Source organism: Monodon monoceros, unplaced genomic scaffold (assembly GCF_005190385.1).
Source record: "Monodon monoceros isolate NGI ecotype Baffin Bay Population unplaced genomic scaffold, NGI_Narwhal_1 Super_Scaffold_11, whole genome shotgun sequence".
Classification (NCBI taxonomy): domain Eukaryota; kingdom Metazoa; phylum Chordata; class Mammalia; order Artiodactyla; family Monodontidae; genus Monodon; species Monodon monoceros.
The window spans coordinates 15,627,911-15,654,531 of NW_021703767.1; the positions used below are offsets into that span (position 1 = coordinate 15,627,911).

Below are 26,621 nucleotides of genomic sequence, written 5' to 3' on the forward strand. Positions count from 1 at the left end.
GGTAAAAGTATTCTTCAGGTACTAGGGGACAAACTCTGTAGGGTCACAGAAACAACTTTTCCGGTCCACTCGATGCCATGGTATCTGGTCTACTCACAACCCAGCCAGTTCTAAGAAGGTTAAATTAAGACCTTCTCTTAACAGTGTCTCAAGCCAACTTTGAAACACATTTTCCCAAGACACAGATTGGGGTTTGGATGAGGTCAGAGCCCAGGAGGAGGCACTTCCTCCACACCCCCTTTCCTCTATCCCCCCTTATCCTGCTACTGCCTGAGGATGGAGCTTGCAAGGGCTTTAAATTACATGGCAGTGTGAGAGAGCCGCTACTATCTCTGGTATCCACCCCAGTCATCTGGACCAATTTAACAAGATGAAGTAAGAGAGAAACCACAGGCTCCTGTTCCAAGAATGCAGGCTTGAGCCACACCATCCCATCCACCGGTTTATAGCAAGCTCCTCCCGAAATGGACTCTGTCCTCTGGAAGGAGCCCCGTGGGAAAAGATCCAGCCAAGCATCTCTCCGCAAGAGGCAAAGCCAGCTTAAGCGTTTCCGTTTTCTACTTGGCTTCTTCAAATACTACTGGCCCCATCCACTTCAAAAATGTAAGAATTTAATTTTCCTCTCCCAGCTTCCCACACAGAAGATATATTTAGGAAGCTAAATATTCTACAGTTGCTGAGCAGACTGTATTTGTATTTATTCCTTGATTCTCAGTGTTATCTTTATTTTGGGGGCAGAATGGGGGTGACTGGCTTAAATTCATGTTGCATTTTAATGTCCCCAAATTAACAAGCATAATTTGCTAAAACTAAATGGAAAAACACAGACAGGACTAATTGCAATATTTGAAAACTCTGTTATCAAGAACTGTAAATATTTTTAAAATATTTTAAGAATTGACATTTCTATACTATCTACATTATGGTCAAAGTCAGCACTAGTACTAATTATACTACACATCTTATACATTATATAATATTGGAATGAAGGATATTTAAGTCATTTCTATCAATGTAGGCAATATTAAAGGGAGCAAGAACTCGAGCGCCCCAAACGCTTCTAACAATGCATATCCTAATGAACTGGGCTTCTCAAAAAAAAAAAAATTAAAGGGATCAAATTAAGCTCCAAGATATCTATATATGTTTTCTGTGTGGTCCCAGCAGCCAGAAAAACGACTGTAAAATACTTTTCAACGTGTGCCTCAGAGAGAAAATGGCAGACATTTTTTCAGTGTTTTCTCTGGATGTTCAAGACTAGTGCAGTAGAATCTTAGAATGCTAAGACTCCTCCATTTTCTACCATTTTTGTTTCCCAGATAGCAAGTGATACACTGATGCAAGACCTAAAGGAAGTTTCTGGAGTGACTGCTCGGACAACAAGATACTATAGTACACAACCAAAGCTATGAAATTGTTTATTTGTGGAGGTGACATCAGTTTCTGGACTTACCAAACTCTGTCTGAGAAAAAAGCAAGTTCAATGTGTCCCACGGAGACACCTGTTACTGTCTTCTCAGATTAGATGGGAGTACTTTAGGAGGGATTGAAGCTATTGCTCAATTTGGTTTGAAAAAATAGTCGTATTGTTTTCCAAGTACCTTAGCTTAAAGAAGAGGGCATCAGCATCTCTGTTCCTAACCCAAGAATCGAAAGAGATGTTTCTCTCATTTCATTTTACACATATAAAGATACTAGTGCTTAAATATTTCATTCAATAAACAATTTCACTAGAGAAGGAAATTGACATTAATTGAGCAATTATTTTGCCAAGCACCATGCTCGATTTGCTCATTATCACATTTAATTCACACAACGATGTGAGATATTATGTCCACTCTGCAGGTCAGAAAAGTGAGGTTTATAGAAAGTAAATAACATGCCCAAATCACAAAACTAGTAGGTGTGGAGCTGAGGTCCAAATTCATGCCAGCCTAATGCCAGTGCCTATGCCCCAGTCACTGTCACTCCCATTAGATTTATTACAATCTAGTTATCAGCATGTCCTCCACCTGATTACAAATAAAACATATTCTTCTTTCCGAGGCAACAAAGACCACAAAGCTTAGCTTTGGATCATCTATAGGTCAAACCACAATCTCCAAAACATTACAATGTGGTTAAATTTTAAGACAAATTTGGTTCTGACCCAGACCTTGAGACTATTAAAGGATTGTGCCATCCTTCAGAAAAGGGAGGGAGGTCAATCATTACCTCTTCTTCAAATAGAAGGAAACTGAGGCCTAAAGAAAAGTAGTGATTTTTCATTCATTCTTACAAATGGACATAGAATTGAACCTCCTTTCTTTTGACTGTATGGTCTAAACTAGCTCTACCCAAACATTGCCCCTAATGGACATGAAGAATTTAGAAGCCGAATTCCAGGAAAGGAATCCGCACAAAATAGAACCAACCTACCACCTGCCCCTGGGCTGAGGCCTATAAAGAGATGTTCATTTTAACACCTACCTTAGCCCAAGGTCTCTTGCCCAACATTTTGCATTAATAGAGACATCGAGAAAAATGTTTGTCACTGCTATTCTTGCCCAAGGCTTTTTTTGGCTTCTGTGAAAATAGAAGCCCTACGAATTACATGCTTAAACATGTCCACATTCTTGGCAAAGCAACCGAAAAATCTTGGGGGGTCAAAGTGGTGATAGCGTATCTACCAAACAGATACTTTATAGCTGCATTTTATAAACTATGAAAGAACGTGTAACGGATATCAGGAAGCCAGAAGAGATTTTACTAGGTTGTTCTATAACCACATTATGGCAACTTCACAAGCCAGAAACCAAAAACCCTCCACCTATCAACATAATTTAAGCATGCCATAGGTTCCACCAAAGCTGTAAAGAAATGAAGGCTACCTAGATTCAGAATCAGAGATCTAGTCTGAATTAGCAAATTTATGTAGACCAAACTTTGACCTCATATTTCTCATCCCTAAAGTGGAGACATAGTAGTTAGCTTACACAGTTGTTGCGGGGATCAAATGAGGTCGTTTGTGGGGAAACCCCCCTTGCCTAGCGGTACTCAATATGCATGGGTAGGATTTAAATCTGAGGGTATTCAGAGAGGAAGGCCAGCAATAATCCGCTGGTATCAATTATTTTTCACTGGGCACATTTCTAAGGCTCTAGCAGAGATAAGTAAGGGTCAGTTCATCCTCAAGCAAATAGTAACAACCACAAGGCACTTCATATGCCTTTGTAACCTAACTTTTATTTTTCTGTAAAGGATTATGATGGTTGGTTAAATCCCAAGAGTCATTATTATGTGATAAAAGCACACTGGATTGACTGTAAAGACAGCCTGCTCCATGGAATGGATTGTTCCTTTCATACATAAAGCATCTTCATTGCTTTCAATAGAGACTTCCTGCTGCAGAATGTCTTAAATTTATATGCTTATGCTAAGCATGGAAACAACAGTCTGCTTTTAGATGTAGCTTTCTGTGTTATCTTTCCCCTCTCAATCCCCTCCATCTTATATTTTAGTTACTCACACCCTGGAGTGTAGAATAAAGGTAACTGTCTAAGTTGCCCTAGACAGAGGCAACCTTAACCAAATGGCTTGGCCACTGGTAAATGTTTATAACAAACTCAATCATATCGTTCAACCAAAAAAACAAGCCCTTACTGAAATGCTTTTAGTTATAGTGCTGGGAAGGTCCTCTCTGTTCATGAAGAGGCAAAGCAATACCATATTTTAGGGTGGGGAAGTTGGGGGTATCATAACCCCTGAGTCTGAAATCAGCTTCTCAACTGACTAATTCATTAAGGATCAATGAAGATGAAATAGTCTCATTAGATTAAAATAATTAAGTAGACTTAATTTCTAATATATGTCAAATGGAATTAAAGCTATAAAATTCAAAGGGATCTTGCAATGCTTTAACAGAAAAATTATCTGGATAATTGCCAGAGATGCCATGAATCCTGGGAAGAATGATCCATGAGCCAGGGAAGACCATTAATGTTCCCAAAGGAAAAAAACTGTCAGCACAAGAAAGTAGAATTAATGATCCATAATAGTGGTGGGGGAATATGAATCTAAACATGCTTTCCCTCTTTTATTTGCAAAACGCATTAACTCCTTATTTTCAGCTGACTCCTAAGATAATAAAATAGCTTTGTGGTGACAGTAAAATAAAGGGGGAAAACTGTGACTGGGAAAAAAATATAGTTATTATTTTGCAACCCCAACTACACCATGAGCAGCACACATACAGCCCATCAGTCAGGACAGAACCCAAGCAAGGAAGGTTGTACGTCATGTAAGCACACCAGACGGAAAAGCAGAGGAACAGCTGAGTTGTCCTCCATGGTGAGAAGAAGAGAGGTTGGGGGATATGGTTAGACAGCAGGAAGCAGAGAGCTGGGCTGAAGACCCTGCATGGGGGACGGGAGAGGAAGGAGATACGATGGCTGATAGCTGCAGAGGAAATTTTAGAGGAGAACAGAGCTGTCTTTTGACAGCTGCAAGGTCATTAGTATAACCTCCTGAACAGTCTTCAGAAATCTCTACATTACTGATATTGCTCTGTTGGCAGGCTTTCTGTCGGAGGGCTGTGACGATGCCCAGGCCTGCGCAGAGATGAGACAAGAGCTCCTCCAAGAGGTCTGGTCACACCTGAGTTGTGTTGGATAGATCTTCAGAGGACCACCCCAGCAGTGAAACACCAGCTCTTCAGACCCAACCTAGTTGCTTCCAGGTTTTAATTCAGTGCACTGGGCACAGAGACAAGAACTGGAGCCAAAAAAAAGGATTCTATCTTGGGTTGCATAAGGGCTCATTCTTGGTTCTTCCCACCTCTGTCAAGGGCTGTTCTGGTCCAGGGGCCCCAAACTCAAATGACTTCAGGACGCCAAGCACACCCACACATGGGAAATGCTACCAAGTGTAAGACAAGAAGAAACATCAGTTGGGAACTGGAGGTGGCAGACCCCTCCTAAAGGCTTTCAGAATCAGTATTTAGAGAAAAAAGTGGTGGCTAAGCAAACATCTGTGCACAGGATTCAAAACCCCTATTAGACTGGTCTAAATGTGACAGCAAAGTGAAGTACTCAGGTGAACATTTGACCCAAGGCCAGTATCCAGGTATTTTAAGCAGAGCCTCTTCCTAAAGCCATCTTTCTGGAATCACCATATATCACCTAAAGAAAATTAAAGGGTCATAAATTATCTTCTTTCAAATAATTCTGGTGTATTAAAATTAGATATCTTTGATAGGTCATCCATAGACTACACATACAAAATATTTTTCTCATAGGTCAAGCCAGACAGTATTCAGAAAAGCTTAACTTAAAATAATTACATTCTACTACAAATTGTCAGAGAACTGGGGAGAGGGTGAGCGTGGAGTAGAGAAAGGAAGATTATTCTGAAGTCTCGCCACACATGACAAGTGTCCCTTGTAGTTTATCACTAAATCGCTAATCCAAAATGGGCCAAAACTACAATAGCCCAGAAACATCCATAGCCAAGGAGAGCAGGGACCAGCCCTGTCCCCAGGCTCCAAAACTCCTTAAAAGTAGGAGCTTACACCCTAAGTTCTTTTTTTAAAAATTAATTAATTAAATATTGGCTGCATTGGGTCTTCGTTGCTGCATGAGGGCTTTTCTCTCTAGTTGTGGTGAGCGGGGGCTACTCTTCGTTGCAGTGTGCAGGCTTCTCATTGCGGTGGCTTCTCTTGTTGCGGAGCATGGGCTCTAGGTGTGCAGGCTTCAGTAGTTGTGGCACATGGGCTCAGTAGTTGTGGCTCGTGGGCTCTAGAGTGCAGGCTCAGTAGTTGTGACACACAGGCTTGGCTGCTCCGCAGCATGTGGGATCTTCCTAGACCAGGGCTTGAACCCGTGTCCCCTGCATTGGCAGGCGGATTCTTAACCACTGTGCCACCAGGGAAGTCCCCTAAGTTCTTGCTATTCTCATGCTATAGCCACATAAACAGACAGGGGCATTACCTGAGGGCTTCATGACCTTGAAACCCTAGAAATGCAAACCTTGATGACGTGAAATGTCCCCCACTCTGTCTCCAGGTCAATCTTTCTCAATTAGGCCACTTTTCCACTCACTGTATTTTGTGAAACTAAGGAGGAAAGAGTAAAGACTGTAGAAAAATCCTTACCTGTAGCTGCTGGTCTAATTCTGGAAAGACCAGAGGAATGGCGTCTTCAGGAGGTGTATCATCTAAAACATGAAAATAAAGTGATTCTTCACTATTAGAGCCCTTTCTCTCAGGAGAGTTTTCTTGCTGTTACCATCTTTGGACTTGCACCGTCAGTATACATCAGTTAGGGACAGAAAGAATGCAGAGGCAATTTGGCTCATTTTTTGGTACAAACAGAAGCACAGAAGGCATAGTTGGTTTGACCAAAATTTTGCAAACAAGTATCAGAATCTTCAAATGTTCAGTCTAGTAGTTCTCCAATTAAGAAGTACTGCTTATCTTTCAATACTCCTACGTTAGCCAAAACCAAAAAATATGATATTCAGGAAAGTGCTTTATTTAACCAGGTAATAATGAGGTGACCAGAACAACCTCACTGGGACAGAAGAACGTGTTAGTGAAAAAAAGTGTTAGTTCTGCTCTGAAAGACTCCAAGGGTGGCAAGCTTTGATGGGTTTGCCCTCTGCTCTTACCACAAACCACCACTGACAGGCAGTTGACCAGAGCTTCCTCTGGGTTACAGTGGGTGACAGGCAGTAACCTGATCAGGGCGTTTCTTCCCAACGCACCAGGAAGCAATCCCAACCCGAGGCCCATACACTGTCCTGATGCGGGAGAGCACGCAATTCTGTCCTCAGCTGCCTTCATCTGGCTGACTGGCAACAGGCAGGTGTTGCTGGATCAAAAGAGGTGGTTCACAGAAGCATCAGAGGAAACCTGAGAGAAGTTTATCCGAATCTCTTCAAGAACATACTTCTGCTATCCTTGCCATAGCCATAAGGCTGACCTCCTTAGACTAAAAAGATGATGAGAATTGTACCATTCAATTCTTTGGCAAGGAGGAGAGTTTTTCTACTGCAGAATTTCTAATGGAATTCATGCCAATTGAATTCATATGGTAAGAAAAGGTAAGAACCTAGCTTAAGAAATAAGGTGAGTGGAGACAACTCTATTCCCCTTCTACCTCTTCATATTCAGAAGTAACCACTATCCTGATTTTAGAGGTTATCATGTATATGTATGTATTTATATTTTTATTATGTATGTATACACCCACAAACTATATAGGTAATATAGTATTACTATGCATGGATGATTTTAAACTATAAATTGAATCACATTGTAGATATTCTTCTAAAATTTGTTCTTTTTTTCGATTAACATTATGTGTTTGAGATTGAACTAAATAAACTTAGTTTTAGTTTGTTCATTTAACTGATATACGGTATTCACTCATTCATTTATTATTTGGATGTATTTGTCCATTTTCCTATTGGTGAATATTGAGTTCCAATTTTTTGTAATAATAAATAATGCTGCAATGAAAAAAAAAGAAAAGGAAGAAAAGCTGTGCATACAGTCAGAATAAAGTGCTTCTCAAGAATAATATGATCTTGAAGTAGAGCATTTTGACCCTCACTAGGAAGTTTAAAGAGTTATGGGATCTAGAGCAGTGAGTAGCTATTGGTGTTTATTCCATTATTTTCTACAGATAAAGATAAAAGTGTAGCAGTTCAGGTTGGAGTTTAACTAAGTAATTTTAGCACTAATAAAGACTGTCCTTGGAAGTTTAAAAAAAAAAAAGAACATACTGCTGACCTAGCTCTGGTACTAGAGGACAGCCCTCTTGTCAGCAGAACCTCTGTATCTGGCTCTGTGGGTCCACTGGCCATAGATTTCCAATCCTCTCCTTGTTGACAACCACAGGTACCACAGGTATGACTATGAGACTATGATGAAATACAGACTACATGAATAATTTCAATACCAAATCTATTTTAAATTATAAGAAAGAAAGATCATGCTTTTTATGTTCTCACTACCATAAACAAATTTATTTATGAAAACTGTTGAAGTTCTCTTTGAACGAGAAGAAGTAATACGGGCCATACACAACGCAGAAGCAAGCATCCTCTCCCTACTCACTGACAGTACTATCCATAATAAAACACAGCACACGAGGAGCTCCTGGCTTCTAAGAGACTACGTTTCTTCGAAGGCAGCAAAGATAATCACCAGAAATATCATTCAAACAAGGACAGTATTCACCTCTTCCAAACACCTTAAGGGCCTCTGCTATAATTTAGTCAAGAGTAGTGTAATAATATTGCCACTTGAGTGGCTTCAGACAATGGCAATGGGGCACCAACTGTGAATCCATTTGTTCCTGTACCTGCCAGACAATGGATACCCCCAGGTTCACCGACGCTATGTAGCTGCAGAGAGCAAGTAGAAACAGGGAAATCTTCCCAAGACTCTCGCTGCAGGTTGGAGTGCCATCTCACAAGGAAACAAGGAGAGTCAATCCCTTGGCCCTTGGAATGCTTTCTTCTACTCGGAGGTGACAACTTCTGCCAAATACTGTGGCTTTTTCAATCCACCCCATCATTTGCAAAGAATTGCACCAAAAAAACAGAAAAATTTTTTTAAAAAGACAGAAATAATCATTTGTTTCTACTGACCCTTTGGAGATAGCCTTTATTATAAAACCTATAGTTTGTATATAAAATGGACTTTGGTCTAAGGTGCATTTCAATTTACTTCAATAAAATATCAATAACCCAAACATCATGATTATTTCCACTCATTGAGTTCAAGGCTGGAACAACTTGGTACGGGTAAATGGGAACATATTATACTTTGGCACCCCAACCTTAATAGTCACAGATGAGCAGCCACTTTTTAGAAGGAGAAACCACTTCTACAAAGTACAGAGCAGATAGTACATTCTAGAATTCTAAAAGACAGCCAGGAATGGAACTCAAGTCTTCCTGGGATTTAATCCACCTTGTTCCCCATGAAGTCACGCTCCTTCCTGCTTAATTATAAAAAATTTAAAATAAAAAGGAAAAGAGTTATTCATTTGCATTACTATAGTAAATAGCAAATATCTGGTATGACCCAGAATTAATAAAGCCCATTATAAAAATCTGTCATTATTGATAGTCACACCATGTAAAGGCATATATATGGGACCAAGCCGATAATTTTGCAGATAAGTAAAGGCTTAAGATTAGATTCCTCGAGTTGGAAAAAATAAAATTCTAATTGATTGACATAGAAATAAACATATAATAAATATTTTAGAAAGGCAAAATAAAAGCAAGAGTTTTGTTAAAGTTGATTTAATCCAAGCAGGAAATGGCATTGAAAACAAGAAAACCAAAGACAGATGTAAGGAGATGACTGAGTTTGAAAGCCAGTCTGGTATTTCACTGCTTGATGCCATCTGGTTTAGCTGGCATCCCTGCCAGCCAGAAATTTCAGGGCTTGCAAAGCTGCTTACAAAGCTGCTCCAAGTTGATGTGTGGTGTGTTTACTTTTAAACAGTGGCTGCCTTCTTTGACTGGTTTTAAAAATAGGCAAATATTCTAAAAGCAGAATGATGAATCACAGGATTGGGCCAAAAAGAAAGAAGGAAAATGACTTAGGCAGACTAGTAGCACAGCTGTTCCACAAACATTTGGCCAAATCGTTGTAAAACATTTTGACAGTGATATCAGATCGGAGTTCCTAAGAGCAGTTAAGTTTGTTTTGACAATTCCAGAAGCACAAAGTAAATTGTACAGTAGCTATGCAAGACACCCCCTTGGAAAATTTGGCTTTTTTTAAAAAAGGAGAATAGTTGCTAGATATGTTTATAATGTGATAAAAAATCAGAATGCAAGTACTTTTTTGTTAAAATTTATTTATCAATCAAATATTTATTAAATGCCTATTATATTCAAGGCAGGGACTGAGGTTCTATGCCAAACTGGCAAATCACTTTACCACATTTTTTAATGCATTAAGAAAATAATTCATAGGCTTCCTTTCCAAAATGACACTGTGGGCTTGATGGACCAAGAAAAATGTATCTTCAGGAATTTGTTAAAGGACGAAAGATAAAGGAAAGAATGAAGGAGGAATTTTTTTTTTTAATAAGCAGATGTTCACTGCTTGTTTTGCAAACACAATGTGACTAAGTCAATGGTACTTAATATAGAACTTTCTGATTGGTATCCCAACCATTATGACATACCATAGTACATTTTATGATGGGCTTGTCTCAGTGTCTATTTAGCAGCTGTTGGGTTGCTTTGGTGGTTATTCTGCTTCAGGTTTCCTTAAATTGTCTGCTTTGTGCTTCTCCATGAATCAGATAAGGGAGGCCCATTGGGTCTGTAATCCAAATCCTCACTGTTATTTAGTAATTATGCAGCCAGAGCTCTCAGATAATGCTACAGCTGGAAGGAACTGCTGGTCATCTGGTCCCAGTCTCTCAGAGCAGAGCTGAGGACAAGGGCCCCACGAAAGGAAGAGTCTCGTAAGACTAAGGGGTGTCTCCCCGCCCAGGGCTCTTCTCATGCTGCCCTGTGCTTCTTCACCTTCTGCTTCATGGGTTCCCATGCACTTGTATTGCATGAGCCAGTAAAATTTTCCCCAAAACATTGGGAATCATGCCCTTAGACTGTCCAAATTTTTATTCAGCTAGTGAAGATTCCAAAACAACGACCACATATCTTTAACATCTCTTTATGACAGAGAACATTTTAACACCAAAATTATAAGACAAATATAATCTGAGAATGCAAGTGTATCCATCATAATGGATAAATTTAGCTTTATAGACAAACACACACACACAACCTCACTGTGCTGTCCTTATTTCTTTTGTTTTACATCAGAGAGGAAAACTTCATCAGAACCAGACCAGGTCTGTGAACCAGTATTTGAGAACAACTGCTCTAGACAACATCTTGACTGGACTTTGGAGTCAACTCTCTCCCCATCCCACTGTGCCCTCCATCCTAAATATTGTACAACTGGGTCTATGCTGGGAAACACTAAATCCTTGGTAGAATGAATGTCGGCTTCCACACAGAGAAGAAGACCTCGGGAGAGGGAGAAGTCACGCTCAGAGAACATCCCCAAACCTCACTCCACTCCCCAGCCAGGAACTTTGAGAGGCAGCTGGCCCAGAATCCATTCAACCCGTCTACGCTTCCGACAGTCGAAGCCCGCTTCGTGGGAATGCACCTGCGCAGTCGCAGGAGCTCTTTGCTGAGGCGGGCCCGCGTTTGGTTTAATGATCCGGGTACACTGTCTTGAAATTCTTAATAATTTTTGAAGAGCCCCAGAATGTTTGCACTGTGCCTCTACACATTATGGTCCTGCCTCCAGGACAACCCCTGAGTGCTGGTCTCCTGGAGACTGTCCTTCAGGGCACCAGGGGCAAACTGACACTTAAGAGGCAAGTGAGTTGGGCAGTGGCTGCACTGCAGAGGCTCATGAAAAACCTTTCCTGGTAACTGTTTGCCTGTGAAGGCTCCTAACCACTAAGGACACAGCAGGTTGGTGCCATTTGGTAGGATGGATAAACCTGCCTTTGAATCTCTGGGTTGACCACTATTTTTTTTTTTTTTCTTTTTGCGGTACGCGGGCCTCTCACTATTGTGGCCTCTCCCGTTGTGGAGCACAGGCTCCGGACGTGCAGGCTCAGCGGCCATGGCTCACGGGCCCAGCCGCTCTGCGGCATGTGGGATCTTCCCGGACTGGGGCACGAACCCGTGTCCCCTGCATCGGCAGGCGGACTCTCAACCACTGCGCCACCACGGAAGCCCTGGGTTGACCACTTTTTAATTGGTGAATGTGGACAATCAACATAATCTCTTTGAGACTCAGTTTTCTCCTCTGCAAAATGGACGTCACATTCTCTGTCTCAGAAACTTATTAGTAAAGGAATGCATATGTCAACCATTTCACCTGAAGCCTGGCACCTAGGAAATAATCAGTAGTAATAATGAATGCTTAATATAATCGAGTTTAAATTCCTTTTCACCATAAACTCAATCAAGTGGTAATGGGGAGGTAAGGCACGTGTGTGTGTGTGTGTGTGTGTGTGTGTCCGCATGCACATATGTATGTGTTTAATGATGGGGGTTAAGGGTATCTTCATCAATCGAATAATCCAAAGAGAACAGGTAGGGTCAAGATCACTGACTCTAATTACTGAGTTCTCCTCAGGCCAAGTTAAGGGAGATTTCCCTGGTGTGGCCATAACCTCAGCTCTCTTCATTTAAGTCTGAATTTTAAAAGTGTTTCTCTTTTACTTCCTTATCAAAGCACTTTCTATATAAGATATTGTAAAAAAAAAATTTTTTTTACTTACACATGAAAGGTCTTTGAGTACTTTCCCTTTAAATCTAAATCAAGATTCACATTTTATTTTTAGAAATAAAATAAGTGACATAAGTTTGCAAATCACATTACCAATACATCAAAAAAAACTATTTTAAACTTTCTGGGTACCTTGGTTCTTGTTAGAGCATCATATCATTTTGAAACACATCAAAAGCTTTTTTAACCTTTGCTTTCTGCTTGTTAAACATTAGAGATGCGAATCTAATACACATTGAATTTTCAGGGCCCATAAACTTAAAACTATAGATATGGATATGGATAAAGGTAGAGCTTTCGTATGATACCTAGCAGATTGTCAATTGTTTATAATTAATAAAAATCACCATGTTACCTTAACCAGTACCTAAAACGATCAGGCAAACAAGATCATACATCAAATAGACTGAATGATATTTCTTTCTCTGCATGGAGAGACCTAATTCAGTTTAAAGACAGATTTTTTGTTTCTTTGAAACACTCATCTAGTCACTATTACTGTAGCTATAATTTTGTGAATCTTATTGATTTATCCTTTTGTAAGAATATTTTGACTTATTCAGCTTAAAAACATACTCCCTCACCCAGAAACATCTGCTTCAAGATGAACTCGTTGGAAGTATATTTATTTGTCAGACACCACTAAATAAAATTTACCTCTCCCTTTCTTCTTTCCTACTCTATGAAAACATATCAGAACTAACTTTCCTCCATCATTTCCCAGGATCATTGGGGAAGCCATTTGCTGAAAGGAACAATCATTCTTTTCTCTTATTACTTGGATCCTGCCTCCAAATGGGCAATAAAGTAAAAACAGCCCCAAGAGCCTGGCTTTGAATCTCGTCCCATTATTTATTAACTGCTTGATTAGAGGCAAGTTATTTAACCTCCCTTAGCCAATGTTTCCACATCTGTAAAATGGGTATAATAACATCTTCCTGCAGAGTTATCACCTATACTAAATTGATGAGATAGTACAAGTAAAAGCACCTAGGGACTCCATAAGCATTCATTTCCTTTTTGACCTTTCTTTACAGCCTTAAGCAACAGATTCCAACCAATAAATCCAGTTGTATCTCAAAGAATCTTCACCCGATATCAGAATAACAAACTCAAAGGGGTTATAGATACTGTATTATTGATTTTATAGTATTTGATAATTAAGTTCTACTGTGGTTCTCAACTCTGTAAAGGATGTAAATATAGAAGACCCCCCCCACTCCCACCCCACTCTTGAGTGGTTTTCAACTTATTGTTATCAGTACATGCTGAGGCAGCCCTAAAGGTAAGGTCAGAGTTGGGACAGAATGCCACCTGGAAGAGTTCAAAGAGGCTCACCCAGCCCATGTTCCCAAATGCCATCCTTACCAAGTTGGCTGGTAGAATTCCAGTGGGAACTTTATCCCTAGACCTCCTACTGATACACAAAAATACACCCTGAGAGAGATAAAAAGGTAAACCTCGACACTTATTGCTTAGCGTGAATGAGGTTTCCCAGAGTCTTTCCCAAAAGCAAGGATTGAGACTGTGAAGAGAAGAGAGTACAGAAACTTCTGGGCCCTGAAGAGGGAGAGAGAAATAACACCAAAAGGTACCAGAGGGAGGAAAGAGTTGAAGGAAGGGGACAATGACAAGAGACATTTCACCTGCATCACAATTTTGCTGAGAGCCAGTTTTGCACATGTATGCAAAAAGACATTCACACGATACCCAGTTAAACTAGATTCAAGGCTAGCTATTTCAGCTACTCCACATAGTTCCCACTGCCACACAAAACACCAGATGTGTGAGGACAAAATAGTATTACTTAAGCATAGTGGGTCTTTAGTTTTTTTAAACTAAAGGTCTTATGATTAATTCATGCCCAGATATGAAAAATTCTAATAGCTTGAAAAAAATTTGTTAAACAAATTGTTGAAAGCTACCAGCTAAGGCTGATACCACTATCCTTGATTCTAAATAACAGCCAAAAATTTTTTTTAAAAAATCCAAGGTCTAGATTTACACAAGAATGTGCCAGATTTTGGCTCTGCTGAAGATAAAGAAAATTCTCAAGTAATTAACATCAAATCCTCATGTCTGTCTAACTCTAAATTCTCTCTAATTGGAGAAGGACCAGTGAGTCTCTAATAACCCAAGAAGTGGGATTCCTATTTCTCTTCTGCACGTTTTCTATTGAGAAAAGTAACTTCATGAAGGTCCCAATTTAGAAAGTCAACTCTTTGGAATTCCCAGTTTGGAGGTAATACCAGTCATATCATAGTTTATTAAAGACAAGCATTGCTGGGAATTTCCTGGCGGTCCAGTGGTTAGGGACTCCATGCTTTCACTGCCGAGAACCCGGGTTTGATCCCTCGTTGGGAAACTAAGATCCCAAGATATCGCAAGCCTCTCGGTGCAGCCAAAAAAGTAAATTAATTAAATAAAATATATTCTTAAAAAAAAAAAAGACAGGCGTTGCTGCCTCTGGGAGTTATGGCTAGCTAAGTGTTACTTAAGGACGGGTTCTAATGGTAGGCTAGAAATGGTGATTGTATTTTAGAAGGCTTTTTTTCCCTAACAACTTGCTTCCTTTATTTAAGCCCCTAGAGGTCCCTAGTCTTTTTGAAAACTTGTGGCTCATTCTGCTATCAATGATCAATGATCAATTCCCCATCTCCCAGGCCAGTCTATCACCAAGTCCTTTCAACCCTTCCTTCCAAATGTACTCTGAATTCAATCACCCCATTCCATTCTCTAATCCAGGCTTTCATCACTTTGTCTGTGTACCATGATAAAAAGCCCCTTGCATTCTCTCATCTCCCCACATTCTAGACTATCTCAATTGAACACTCATCATTTTCATCATATTACTCCCTTGCTCAAGGACTCTTGAAACTCTATTGCTTCTGATCAAATCCAAACTCTTTCACTAAACTTTTAAGATTGACTTGGTAACTCTAGTCTACTGCTATCTAAAATAGACATTCTACCTAAGACTCCAGCACAATGCCCAGCTCAGAGAGGGGCCCAGTAAATGGCAGGAACTCTTCCACAGTTCAGACCTCTGTTCCAGCTGAAGAGAGTTTTAGTATTTCCTGAACAAATTGTGCTCTTCCTGACTTAGGTTTTGCTCACGCTTTCTGTTTGAAGGGAAAAGGAAGAAGAATTGTTAGAAGATGTGTAGCTTCCTTTTCTTATACGTGGTATCCAGAAATGGCACCTTTCCTACACTACCCGCCTTCAAGCCCAGGATGACTATTACATCTTCCAAGAAGCTGTTCCCATCTGCTCTGGGGGACAGATTTTTCCCCACAGGAGAGATCATATTGTACTTCTCTTTGCACATATCACCAGCCTTTGGCAGAATGCTAGAAATATAGAAACTAAGTAAAGCTCAGCTAACTGCTAAGAGCAGAAGCAGAGGTACCCACAATCCAGCAACTGGATAATTACTCCCTAAATAATTACAGCTCAGTTATACTATAAACTCTACATTGACAAGAAGTAGAAGTGTGAGATGTAGGTGAAACACAAAGCTGCTTCATGCTTTATACTTTCCTTTATTTTCCAGAATCAATCATCATAAACACAGGGCCTAACTGAGTCCTTAATTTATGTCAAGTGCTATGCTACATGTTTTATCTATCACAAGAACTCTGTGAGTTATTACTATACACATCTTATGAGAAACTGAAGTTCAGCAAAGTTGAGTGACTTACCCAAGATCATACAGTGATGGAAATGGATCTAGAAACCACAGCTCACTGATTTCAAAGCCGTATTCCCTTAACCTCTACACTAAATTGTCTCAGATAAATATGCAAAAAAATTTAAAAAAAAGAAAAGAAATGGTCCTAACATGACCAGAGGAATAAGCACTGTATTAGGCTCGTAAGAAATGAACAAGTCAACGTTCACAGGCAAAGACATCTCCTTTTATCATGGACTCAATAATAAGGAATTACTCCCTAAAAGTTTACCTTAGTTTTCCCATTTATTGTAAAAGTCTAGGATTTTTCCTTTGTTTTCCCCCAAGTGTGTGGTCTATGGACCACATGCACTGGAATTCAAAAGGCATGCATAGTGTGTATGATGGCAAGTGTTGCTTGGTGTGACACTCCACACACTCCTCATTCGAGAATTCAGAGGGAGTGTCCCCAGATATCTGCAAGGCATCTTTCTGTGCACTTGTAAGCTCAGGTGCATGGGAAAATACAGATTGCTGGGCTTCAGTCCGAGCCTACTGCAGGAGGAGTGGGGCCATGGAACATATGTTTTTGTTGAGTGCTCTTGGGTGATTATTTTAAGAAAGATGGAGAAACACAGAACCCCAGCTCCTGTCTTGGATTCTCTTGTTAGATGCCCTTTCGAGAGATATGGGGACACATTGATCATTTTACAAAATTTAATTTTAGGACGTTCTTCATAAGGCTTCGTGAGCATCTTTCTGTAGAACTGGAAGTCAGAAATTAACTTGAAATAAATGACAGCCCTTATTTGAAGCTACTGTATCAAAAACTGTGAATTTCAGAAGTGGGCATTCTTGGGACATTTGAAAGAGACTGGAACAAACCAATCGAAAATGACTGATGAAAAACATGCAGGAATTCCCAGTCAGGGGCCAAGAGGGTTCAAAGGATGGTGGCAAATTAATTACAAGTTGTACATCTTGTACTTCAAGGAAGAGTCTTTCATGTAGCCCAAAGAGAAGATCCACCTCTCCATGGTTCTTTTCTGTACATAAATTAAATTTTGTTAAAATGAATATGAGGGACCAATATGTTTATTTGTGTTGCCCAAAATTATGATATAATAATATTGTTTGAAATAAACAAGCTTTATATACTAGATTTTTTCTGTAACACTGTTGATTGCGACAGGACTTGTCCTGCTCAGGTGGGATACGAGCACAGGGAAGAAAATTGTACATCTTCTTTCTCCCTTGGGATTTTGGGTTTACATGTGTCTGTCTTGAGAGCTAGCCACTCAAGCACTGATTATTCCTCAAAATCTTGCATTTATGAAATGCGTAAAAACAGAAGGAGCGGGCTTCCCTGGTGGTTCAGTGGTTGAGAGTCCGCCTGCCGATGCAGGGAGCACAGGTTCGTGCCCCGGTTCAGGAAGATCCCACATGCCGTGGAGCGGCTGGGCCCGTGAGCCATGGCTGCTGAGCCTGCACATCTGGAGCCTGTGCTCCTCAACGGGAGAGTCCACAGCAGTGAGAGGACCGCGTACCGCAAAAAAAAAAAAAAAAAAAAAGAAGGAGCTTTTCTTTTTTGTTTTGTTTTTAATTATTGACTTTATTTTTTAGTGCAGTTTTAGGTTTACAGATAAATTGAGCAGAAAGTACAGAGAGTTCTTACATACTCTCTTTCCCTACAAACATAGCTTCCTTTTTCTTCCTAGAGATGCATGATGGGATAATGAAGAGTTCAGACAGTCCAGTCTAGGGACCTGAGTTTAAATCATAACTCTGTTACTCACTAACAGTGGGGCCTCTGGACCTTGATCTCTGTCTCTGCAAATTGGAAATAGTAATGCCTACACTGCATGGTTATTTTAAAGATCAGAAATAATATAAGTGAAGATCTAATGCAAAGACAAATGCAATTAGTGGTAGTTGTCATTTCTTAGTTGAGACGGATTGGTTTGCCTTTTGGGAGGTTTCCCCTTCATCATTGTCTTGCAAGGCAACCTTGATTGGGAATATAATATAACAGCGGCCATGGGAAGAGTGTTGGAAGAACAGATGATGAAGAGTCAAGGCTTCACCTCTTCCTTCTCTAGAACGAATTCTCCACTGGGGGCTGCATAGTCCAGGAACCCCAGGGCAGAGGTGTCACCACCATAATCACTTGGTATAGTAAAGTCTAAATGGGTTGTGTAGTGTCAGACTTCACAGAGCCCAGATCCTTACTTTGCATTATTTTGGGGAGGAACCTGTCCCTTTTCAATCATTACTTTTTAAAGCATTCCTTCCTACAGGAGCATTGTAGGAGGGAAGGAAGGAAGGAAGGAAGGAAGAAAGGAAGGAAGCAAGGGAGGGAGGGAGGGAGGGAAGGAGAAAAAGAAGGAAGGAGGGAATCAATGCTCAGAAGATGCAAGGTTTAAATGATAATGTTGTTTAAGCGTATGACTATGTGATTTTAACAGATGACATTAGACTGAAAGCAAAAGATGACACCAGTGGAAGAGATCCAAGTCTTCCCTTCCTCACTGCTGTGACCTCACACCACCTGAGGTCCCCTGTCAAAGACGGTGGAACTGAGTATGTGTGTTAAGAGGTCATTGAAGGAAGCCATGACAAAGGGCTCTAAGTACGGCAGCCTCACCTCAGACCATACTATTTCAAGAAGGTCCGCCTCACCTGTCCCATTCATCACTCCCGCTGAAGTCTGTTTACTAGCCGGAAGTGTGGGAGCACCAGTGAGAAACCAGCATTTGGAACTTAGGCTTCAGGAAATGCTGCTGGAACAGGGACAGTGATATTTTTATATTACCTAGCCAACTGCCAGCTCTTAATAAACGTTTCCTCATGCAGTTTTAACAATGACATAATTTGTTCTCATTAGAAATTGTTATAGCTCCATGAATTTTATAATAAAAGAAAACTAAAATGGAAAAAGTAAAAAAATAAGAAGAGGGACTTCCCTGGTGGTCCAGTGGGTAAGACTCCGTGCTCCCAATGCAGGGGCCCCGGGTTTGATCTGTGGTGGGGGACCTAGATCCCGCATGCATGCTGCAACTAAGAAGTCCACATGCTGCAACTAAAAATCCTCATGCCACAAGGAAGGTCCCGAGTGCTGCAACTAAGACCCGGCACAGCCTAAAGAAATATAAATAAATACTTTTTTAAAAAAGAAGAAGAAGAAATGTGCTCAAACGACCAAAGGTTTGGAGATGGAAGCGTCACCAGAGGCATTCCTGGAAGCCACTCTCCAACGATGCATGATGAAGAATCACTCTCCCCAACATTGGCTCATGCCAGGCATGCATTTTTTTTTTTTTTTTTTTGGCCACACAGCCTGCAGGATCTTAGTTCCCTGACCAGGGATCGAACTCGTGCCCCCTGCAGTGGAAGCTCGGACTCCTAACCACTGGACTGCCAGGGAAGTCCCCAGGCGTGCATTTTTAAATGCCCTTTGTGGAACTAGAAAAAATGATGGCAAGAAGGCAGCAGGCTGGGGAGGCAACACTTTGCCTCAAAGCAGAGCATACCTGAGGCATTATCGAGGCTGAAGGCAATGCGTACTGGCTTATCTGCAGGTACCCTGGCTGTGCTGATCATGTGGGCACCTGAGCCTTGGCCTTCCTCCTGGTCTTCCAGCTGTAATGACAAGAGAGAGCCATTGTCACTTTACCCAACATTACCCCTCGAATACTCAGAGGCCTTTGGAACTTAGAGGGGAAAGTTAGTAAGCACTGCTTTCTTATTTTAAAGATATTCCTAGCTCCTAGCTTGCTTTCCCTACACCTGTCCCATTTATAATTCTTTTTCTGGCTTATAAAAACATTTGCTTTGGAAATACATCTAGAACAAAATATAAAAGATGGGGCAAAATCTCCACCCACCTCACTTTTTTAGTATCCCTTACACTGACCAGTCCAACCCTGGCCCTTTGAGGTCTTATATAGTATTTTATTTTTAATTGAGGGGGATAAAGAAGTCTTAATAAGGCAACAGACATCTTTTCACACTCAAAAGCCTAAATTGGATCTGAATTATTGATCTGGGAGTGGTAACAAATACCTATCATGGAATTATTTCAAGAATACCAAAGACTATTTTAAAATATCCCCTGGTTATATTCTGAATAGTATGTGCTTTAAATATCTGATTAACTACCTATTAATCTACCAAACATTTCTAAGGTTGTGTGATATGAGCAAAAGACACATCCTAAAAACATCCTATTGATGATCTACATCACCTACTAATTTATCATTTAATAAACTAAGATAGAATGAATGGAAAAGCATGCTACAGATAATATGGGTTGGGGTGGGTGAAAATACATGAAAATTTCTTTGTATAATAATTTAACCAAGATATTTGATAATTTTTGTTCAATGGGTCTACGAAAAGATATTATTATAAACACAAGTTATCTTTGTCATTTAAATCCATATATTTAACTTTTCTATTTTTAGTCATGCTTTCCCCTAAGCCCTCTACTTTCCTTCTCATGGAGACAGTAAACCAAAAACTCTGAATGATATTTTAAAGAAAATGTCTCTAAAAATGGCAAAATATAAATCATCTCTTTAACCATCCTTAGCGAGATTCTGGGAACTGCTTTAGAAGGACATTTTCTCACAGCAAGGTTTCTGATTCTTTCCCATAACTTTTCTCTATCTAAAAATAGTGTCTAGAACACTGAATTTTGTTTTTACAATTATTTATAGAGCCAAAGCGAATGCATATATACATATAATATATATATTTAGACATACATACATATGGAATCATCTTATCACCAGTATATGAAAAAAGAACATGCTTATATTAAACACCTAGTATAGCTTTGGAGAAAAACCAGCAACTGTTCATCACCCAGTTAGAATCATATTTGGCCCATTCATTGAACACTACAAGTAGCAATGAACCATAAAGCACTCCAAGTCATGTCATTCTAAGTTAGAAAAGAAGTATTAATGTGAAACATTCGACTCAAGAAAATGGTAATATAAAATCACTGTTACTTGACTCAAAATTTGTTTTATCTTAGCTCTGACATACATTTCTGTGTAGTCTCGTCTGCTTAGAATCAACCATCTTGTTAGCCACCTGTTCCTAGGGAATAGAACAGACTGTCTCAAATTTAACAAAACAGACAATAAAAAACCCCTTAAAGTTGTAGCCAAAAGAAAAAAATCTTATTGTTACGCCCTGTACCATCACCAAACCATTTTATCGTAACATCTGAGGATGAAAAGCTTCACTCCTCTTTTGGCTAAATCTCCCAATGCTCTCCTGCACCAAGAAATAAACCAGAAGAGGTGGAAGTTTGCCTCCTGGGATTTTGTAAATAGATCTCTGGCAGGGTTTTCAGCCACGGGAAATGGAATTGATCAACACAGCTAATTAGAGTCCCTCCCCTCCACACAACAGAGAACATCTGTCCGCCTCCCAAAGGATGGCGGCGGCAAAGTTGGGTGGATTTTGAGTTCCACACGGTGTCAGCCACAAGAGCCCCTGAACCAACTTGCCTTTTCATCACACCGCCTGGGAAAATGGGCCACTGATTCCTCCTCTCGGTGGTAGCAGAGCTTTGGTTAAGTTGCTGGTGCTCTGAGCGTTTAGTTGGGTTTTCACACCTGTCGCCTTACCTCACTTAGTTGAGTGTCTGCACTTGTGTAATCCAGGGCCAGCCACTGCCTTGGCCGGTCGTTGCCTTTGTGGAGTACAGACCTAGTGGCAGAGCAGGCTGCACCTGCCGCATAGCAGCCGCTGACAATCTGAGGAGCAGTGACAGCTGGGAGGGCGGCTCGCTGCTACCTGCTGTCCCACAGACTCCGGCGTCCCACGGGGCCTCCCTGTTGTACTTCCCTCCACGACCCCTCTCTCCTTTCCTTGTCTCTCCAACAGCCAGGATGTTGTCATGCTTCTAGAAAAAGCAAGAGCAAAAGAAATCCCTCCTCCTGTCAGAGGCATTGATAAACAGCAAGTCGTGGAGAGTCCAAATGTTTTAATTCATTAGTCCTGGCAAACCTAAAATACAAACAGACTTGCTTCACAAGACAGGAATGTCTTCAGCGTGACCCAATCGGTGTCTGTGTCTATTCCAGCAAACTGGCAAAGATAGCATGACTCCAGTCAGCAAAAATGTCGGCCGCTCCAGTCAGCTCCCCGGGACCCAGCCAACTTGGACAGGCCACAAGCCGACTCTCAGATGATGGCAGCGATGATTCGACTTAAGAACGTGAGGTCTGAGGTCGAGCTGCTGTTGGGCTTGATGACTTGATCCCATCTACGATGCAACCGACCGCAAACTGAGTCAATGGTAAACAGGAAGGGAAAGTTCAAACTGTTCAAACTTTTTAATAGCTATCAACCTGAAGATGGGTAGAACTTTAAAAGAGTTGGATGTTGATGTTGAGGTTAAATAATTAAAGATAAACAAGTATCCAGAGAATGCACAGACTGGGAGAAAATCTTTGCAAAATACATACCAGGTAAAGGATGGGTATCCAAGATATAAACAGAACTCTTAAAACTCAACAGTAGGAAAACAACCCAATTTAAAAATGGGCAGGGCTCCCCTGGTGGCGCAGTGGTTGGGAGTCCGCCTGCCGATGCAGGGGACACAGGTTCGTGCCCCAGTCCGGGAGGATCCCGTGTGCCGCGGAGCGCCTGGGCCCGTGGGCCATGGCTGCTGAGCCTGCGCGTCCGGAGCCTGTGCTCCGCAATGGGAGAGGCCGCAGCGGTGAGAGGCCTGCGTACCGCAAAAAAAAAAAAAAAAAAAAAAAATGGACAAAAGATATGAACAGACACCTCACAAAAGAAGATACAGAGATGGCAAATAATCATATGAAAAAATGCTGAACACCATAGGTCGTTAGGAAATTGCAAATTAAAATAACATTGATATTCCACTACATCCCTCTTAGAATGGCCAAAATCCAAAACACTAACAACACCAAATACTGGTGAGGGTGAAAAATGGTGTGGCCACTTTGGAAGACACTTTGGCAGCTTCCTACAAAACTAAACATGTACTTACCATTATGATCCAGCCATCACACTCCTTGGTATTTACCCAAAGGAACTAAAACTTATGCCCACACAAAGACTTACACACAGATGTTTATAGCAGCTTTATTCATGATTGCCAAAACTTGGAGGCAAACAAGAGGTCCTTTCATAGGTGAATGGATAAACAAACTGTGGTACATCCAGACAATGAAATATTATTCAATAATAAAAAGAAATGAGCTATCAAGCCACAAAACACATGGAGGAAACTTACATGTATATTACTAAGTGAAAGAAGCCAATTTGAAAAGGCTACATATTGCATGATTCCAACTATACAACATTCTGGAAAAGGCACCATTATGGAGACAGGAAAAAGATCAGTAGTTGCCAGGGGTTTAAAGAGAGGGAGAGAGAGATGAATAGGGAGCATAGGATTTTTAGGGCAGTGAAACTATTCTGTGTGACACTATAATGGTGAATATATGTCATATGTTTGTCAAACCCATAAAATGTACAACACCAAGAGTTATAAACTACAGACTTCAGTTAATAAGACTGTGTCTGTATTGACTCATCAATTGTAACAAATGTACCACGCTAATGCAAGATGTTAATAATTGGGGAAATAGGGGAGGAGAAGTGGGGGGGGAGGGAATAGAAGGGAACTCTGTGCTTTTCACTCATTTTTTTTTTCTGTAAACCTTAAACTGCTCAAAAAATGTTAAATAGGTAAAACGATTTAGCAGGTTTCCTTGGTCTAATGAATAAAAGGTTAATTTGTCATGCTATCCACAGTAATAAGGGGCATAGATTCAGATGATTAAAAACATTCACATATAAACCTATTTGCATTTCTAACTGCAAATCTTTCCAGGAATTATTATTACTGTTTGATGTTATTTTATGGATAATAATATCGTCTTACATATTGCATTAAAACTGATTAAAAAGACTCTTGTTTTAATAAATTTATTTATTTGTATTTATTTATTTTTGGCTGTGTTGGGTCGTCATTGCTGAGCACAGGCTTTCTGTAGTTGCGGCGAGCGGGAGCTACTCTTCGTTGGGGTGCACGGGCTTCTCATTGTGGTGGCTTCTCTTGTTGTGGAGCACGGGCTCTAGGTGCACGGGCTTCAGTAGTTGTGGCTTGTGGACTCAGTTGCTCCGTGGCCTGTGGAATCTTCCTGGACCAGGGCTCAAACCTGTGTCTGCTGCATTGGCAGGAGGATTCTTAACCACTGCACCACCAGGGAAGCCCCAGAAAGAGTCTTATTCAAAAGAGTTTATCTTCATCTTCCCAATAATCCTATGAAATAAACATGGCCAATACTGTCAGCCCTATTTAACAGATGAGGAAACTGAGACTCAAACAATTTAAGTAAAAGGTTCAAGGATAAATGATCATTATGGAATAATGACCCAGATAAGATCCAGGTTTTCCAATTTTTAGTTCATGCTATTTCCACTATACCAGGATGCACTGTATATGAAATATCAAATTGAGTTGTTTCATTACCGATGTCTGACACTCAACTTTTGGAGTGAAGGAGACAAAGTTATAACTTTCTTCATGATCTGTTAGCATCCAGGTTCATCCGACACCAGCCATCTTTACCGTGACACCTAAATTCAACCTCAAGGAAACCGAAGTTGTGGATCTTGTGTGTGCTGGTGGGGAAGTGGATACCAATTCTGCACTGGCTCCCAAATCAGCCCATGGGAGTGACTTCAGAAAAGCTGGTGGTGACAAGGACATTGCCTAGGAAATCCATAACTGGAAGCATCTGGATTCCAGTGAAACTGACCCTTCAGAATGGAAAGGCCCAGAATGAGGTAGCACCTTCCTCCTCTGCCCTGATCATAAAAGCCCTTGGCGAACCAACCAGAGCTAGAACACGGCAGTTATACATTAAATACAATGGAAATATCACCTCTTATGATATTGTCAAAAGCACCTGACAGATGCAGCATAGATCTTTATCCAGAGAATTCTCCAGCACCTTTACAGCAATCCTGGGGACCACCCATTGTGTGGGCTGCAATGTCAGTGGCTGCATCCTCATGACATCAACAGTGGTATGGTGATGCCAGTTGGTAAAGAGAGACAAAGGAAAAGATGTCATTAAAGGATAATATGACAACAACAACAAGAAAGAAACAAAAAGAATACATCTAAATAGTCTAAATGTGCTCTGTCCAAGCCTGATCACATAAATTCAAGGCTTTAATAATAATATTCACCAGTTCTTCTGTTCCCATGGGAGCAGTGATGTATTTCTTGGCTCTTTATCTAAACACTTCCAAGAGGATAACAAATCTGAAACTCAAGTGAAATCCCTTCCCACAAATGTAACCCAAAATAACTACATGGTATTTTAAGAATTCAATAGAATTATACTAATTCAATCCAGAAGGGACAGTGTGTGTACATCAAAATATTAACAGATTAACAGCATGTCTCTGGATAGAAGCAATATGTAAACTTTTTATTTTCTCCTTTTCAACAGTAAATGGATTTTTACTGTTACATGGAAAGTTATTTTTAATGGAATTCAAGGAGCTTTTCAAATGATGAACCCTTGACTTGCTTCTGAATTATGGTCAGCAGCTCATGGTACAGACTGTTATCACAATTAATGTGATCTCAATTTCTTGGTACAATTCAATAAGCATCTTGGGAAGACTTGGTGTGTGCCAGTCTAGCATTTCCCAAATTTGCCTCATTGTGGGTTCATGCCTTTTAAAAATACCTATTCCCAGACTCTGCCATGGGGGTGACTCAGTAGGGCTGGGGTATGTCCAGGGTTTTATAAATTTAAACAAGAAGTGCTAATATTTGTGTACAGCATTTAGAGAATGGTTTAAAAGACATTTTCATCAATACTTTAAAGTTAGCTCTCCACTGCTGTGTGATGTAGGTAGCCTATAATCTCCAAAAGAAATGTTTCACCATGGTGAAGTAATGAGTTTTCCCTTATAACCGTCAGTTTTTATTAAAAAAAAAAACAGTTTTTATAAAAAAAAAGCAGTTTTTTTTCTGTAAAGGATCAGATACTAAATGTTTTACACTGAATGAGCTCTTACAATCTCTCTCAGATTTACTCATCTCTGCCATTGTAGCACAAAAGCAGCCACAGACAAGATGTATTTGAATGGAGGTGCTCCAACTTTATTTACAAAAATGGGAAACAAATGGACATGTCTGTGTTCCAATAAAACTTTATTTACAGAAACAGACAGCAGCCTGTATTTGGCCCACAGCCATAGTTTACCAGCTCCTATCTCACCTCACCACAGTCTGAAGCTCCAGTGGACATACCTCTCCCAGAGGGGCAGGGCAGAGTCTCCTTGGAGAAAATTAACTTTTCATTTTGTGCCGCTCTCAGTTGCCTCTCTTCTATTCATCCCTCCCAACTCCATCCCCACAGAAAAACTCTTACATGTCAGACTTTCCTTCACAACAGCCCCAAAGTTCTTCCTTTCTTTCTTTTAACATCTTTATTGGAGTATAATTGCTTTACAATGGTGTGTTAGTTTCCTCTGTATAACAAAGTGAATCAGCCGTATGTATACATAGATCCCCATATCTCCTCCCTCTTGCATCTTCCT

At 40.4% G+C, this 26,621-nt stretch overlaps 1 protein-coding gene and 1 pseudogene across 1 annotated transcript in view; one reads left to right on the top strand and one right to left on the bottom strand.

Moving 5' to 3' along the window:
• MAP3K7CL (MAP3K7 C-terminal like) overlaps window positions 1-19,616 on the bottom strand; it is a 36,560-nt gene extending 16,944 nt beyond the window's left edge. The window contains exons 1-2 of the mRNA XM_029215370.1: window positions 19,532-19,616; window positions 6,131-6,192 (exon numbers count right to left, since the gene is read on the bottom strand). Of these exons, the coding sequence (XP_029071203.1) occupies window positions 6,131-6,192; window positions 19,532-19,601 (132 nt within the window). The 5' untranslated portion in view covers window positions 19,602-19,616. The remainder of the gene's footprint in view (window positions 1-6,130; window positions 6,193-19,531) is intronic.
• Window positions 19,617-21,450: 1,834 nt separating this feature from the next.
• On the top strand, window positions 21,451-25,138 carry LOC114890812 (annotated as a pseudogene).
• Window positions 25,139-26,621: the final 1,483 nt, after the last annotated feature.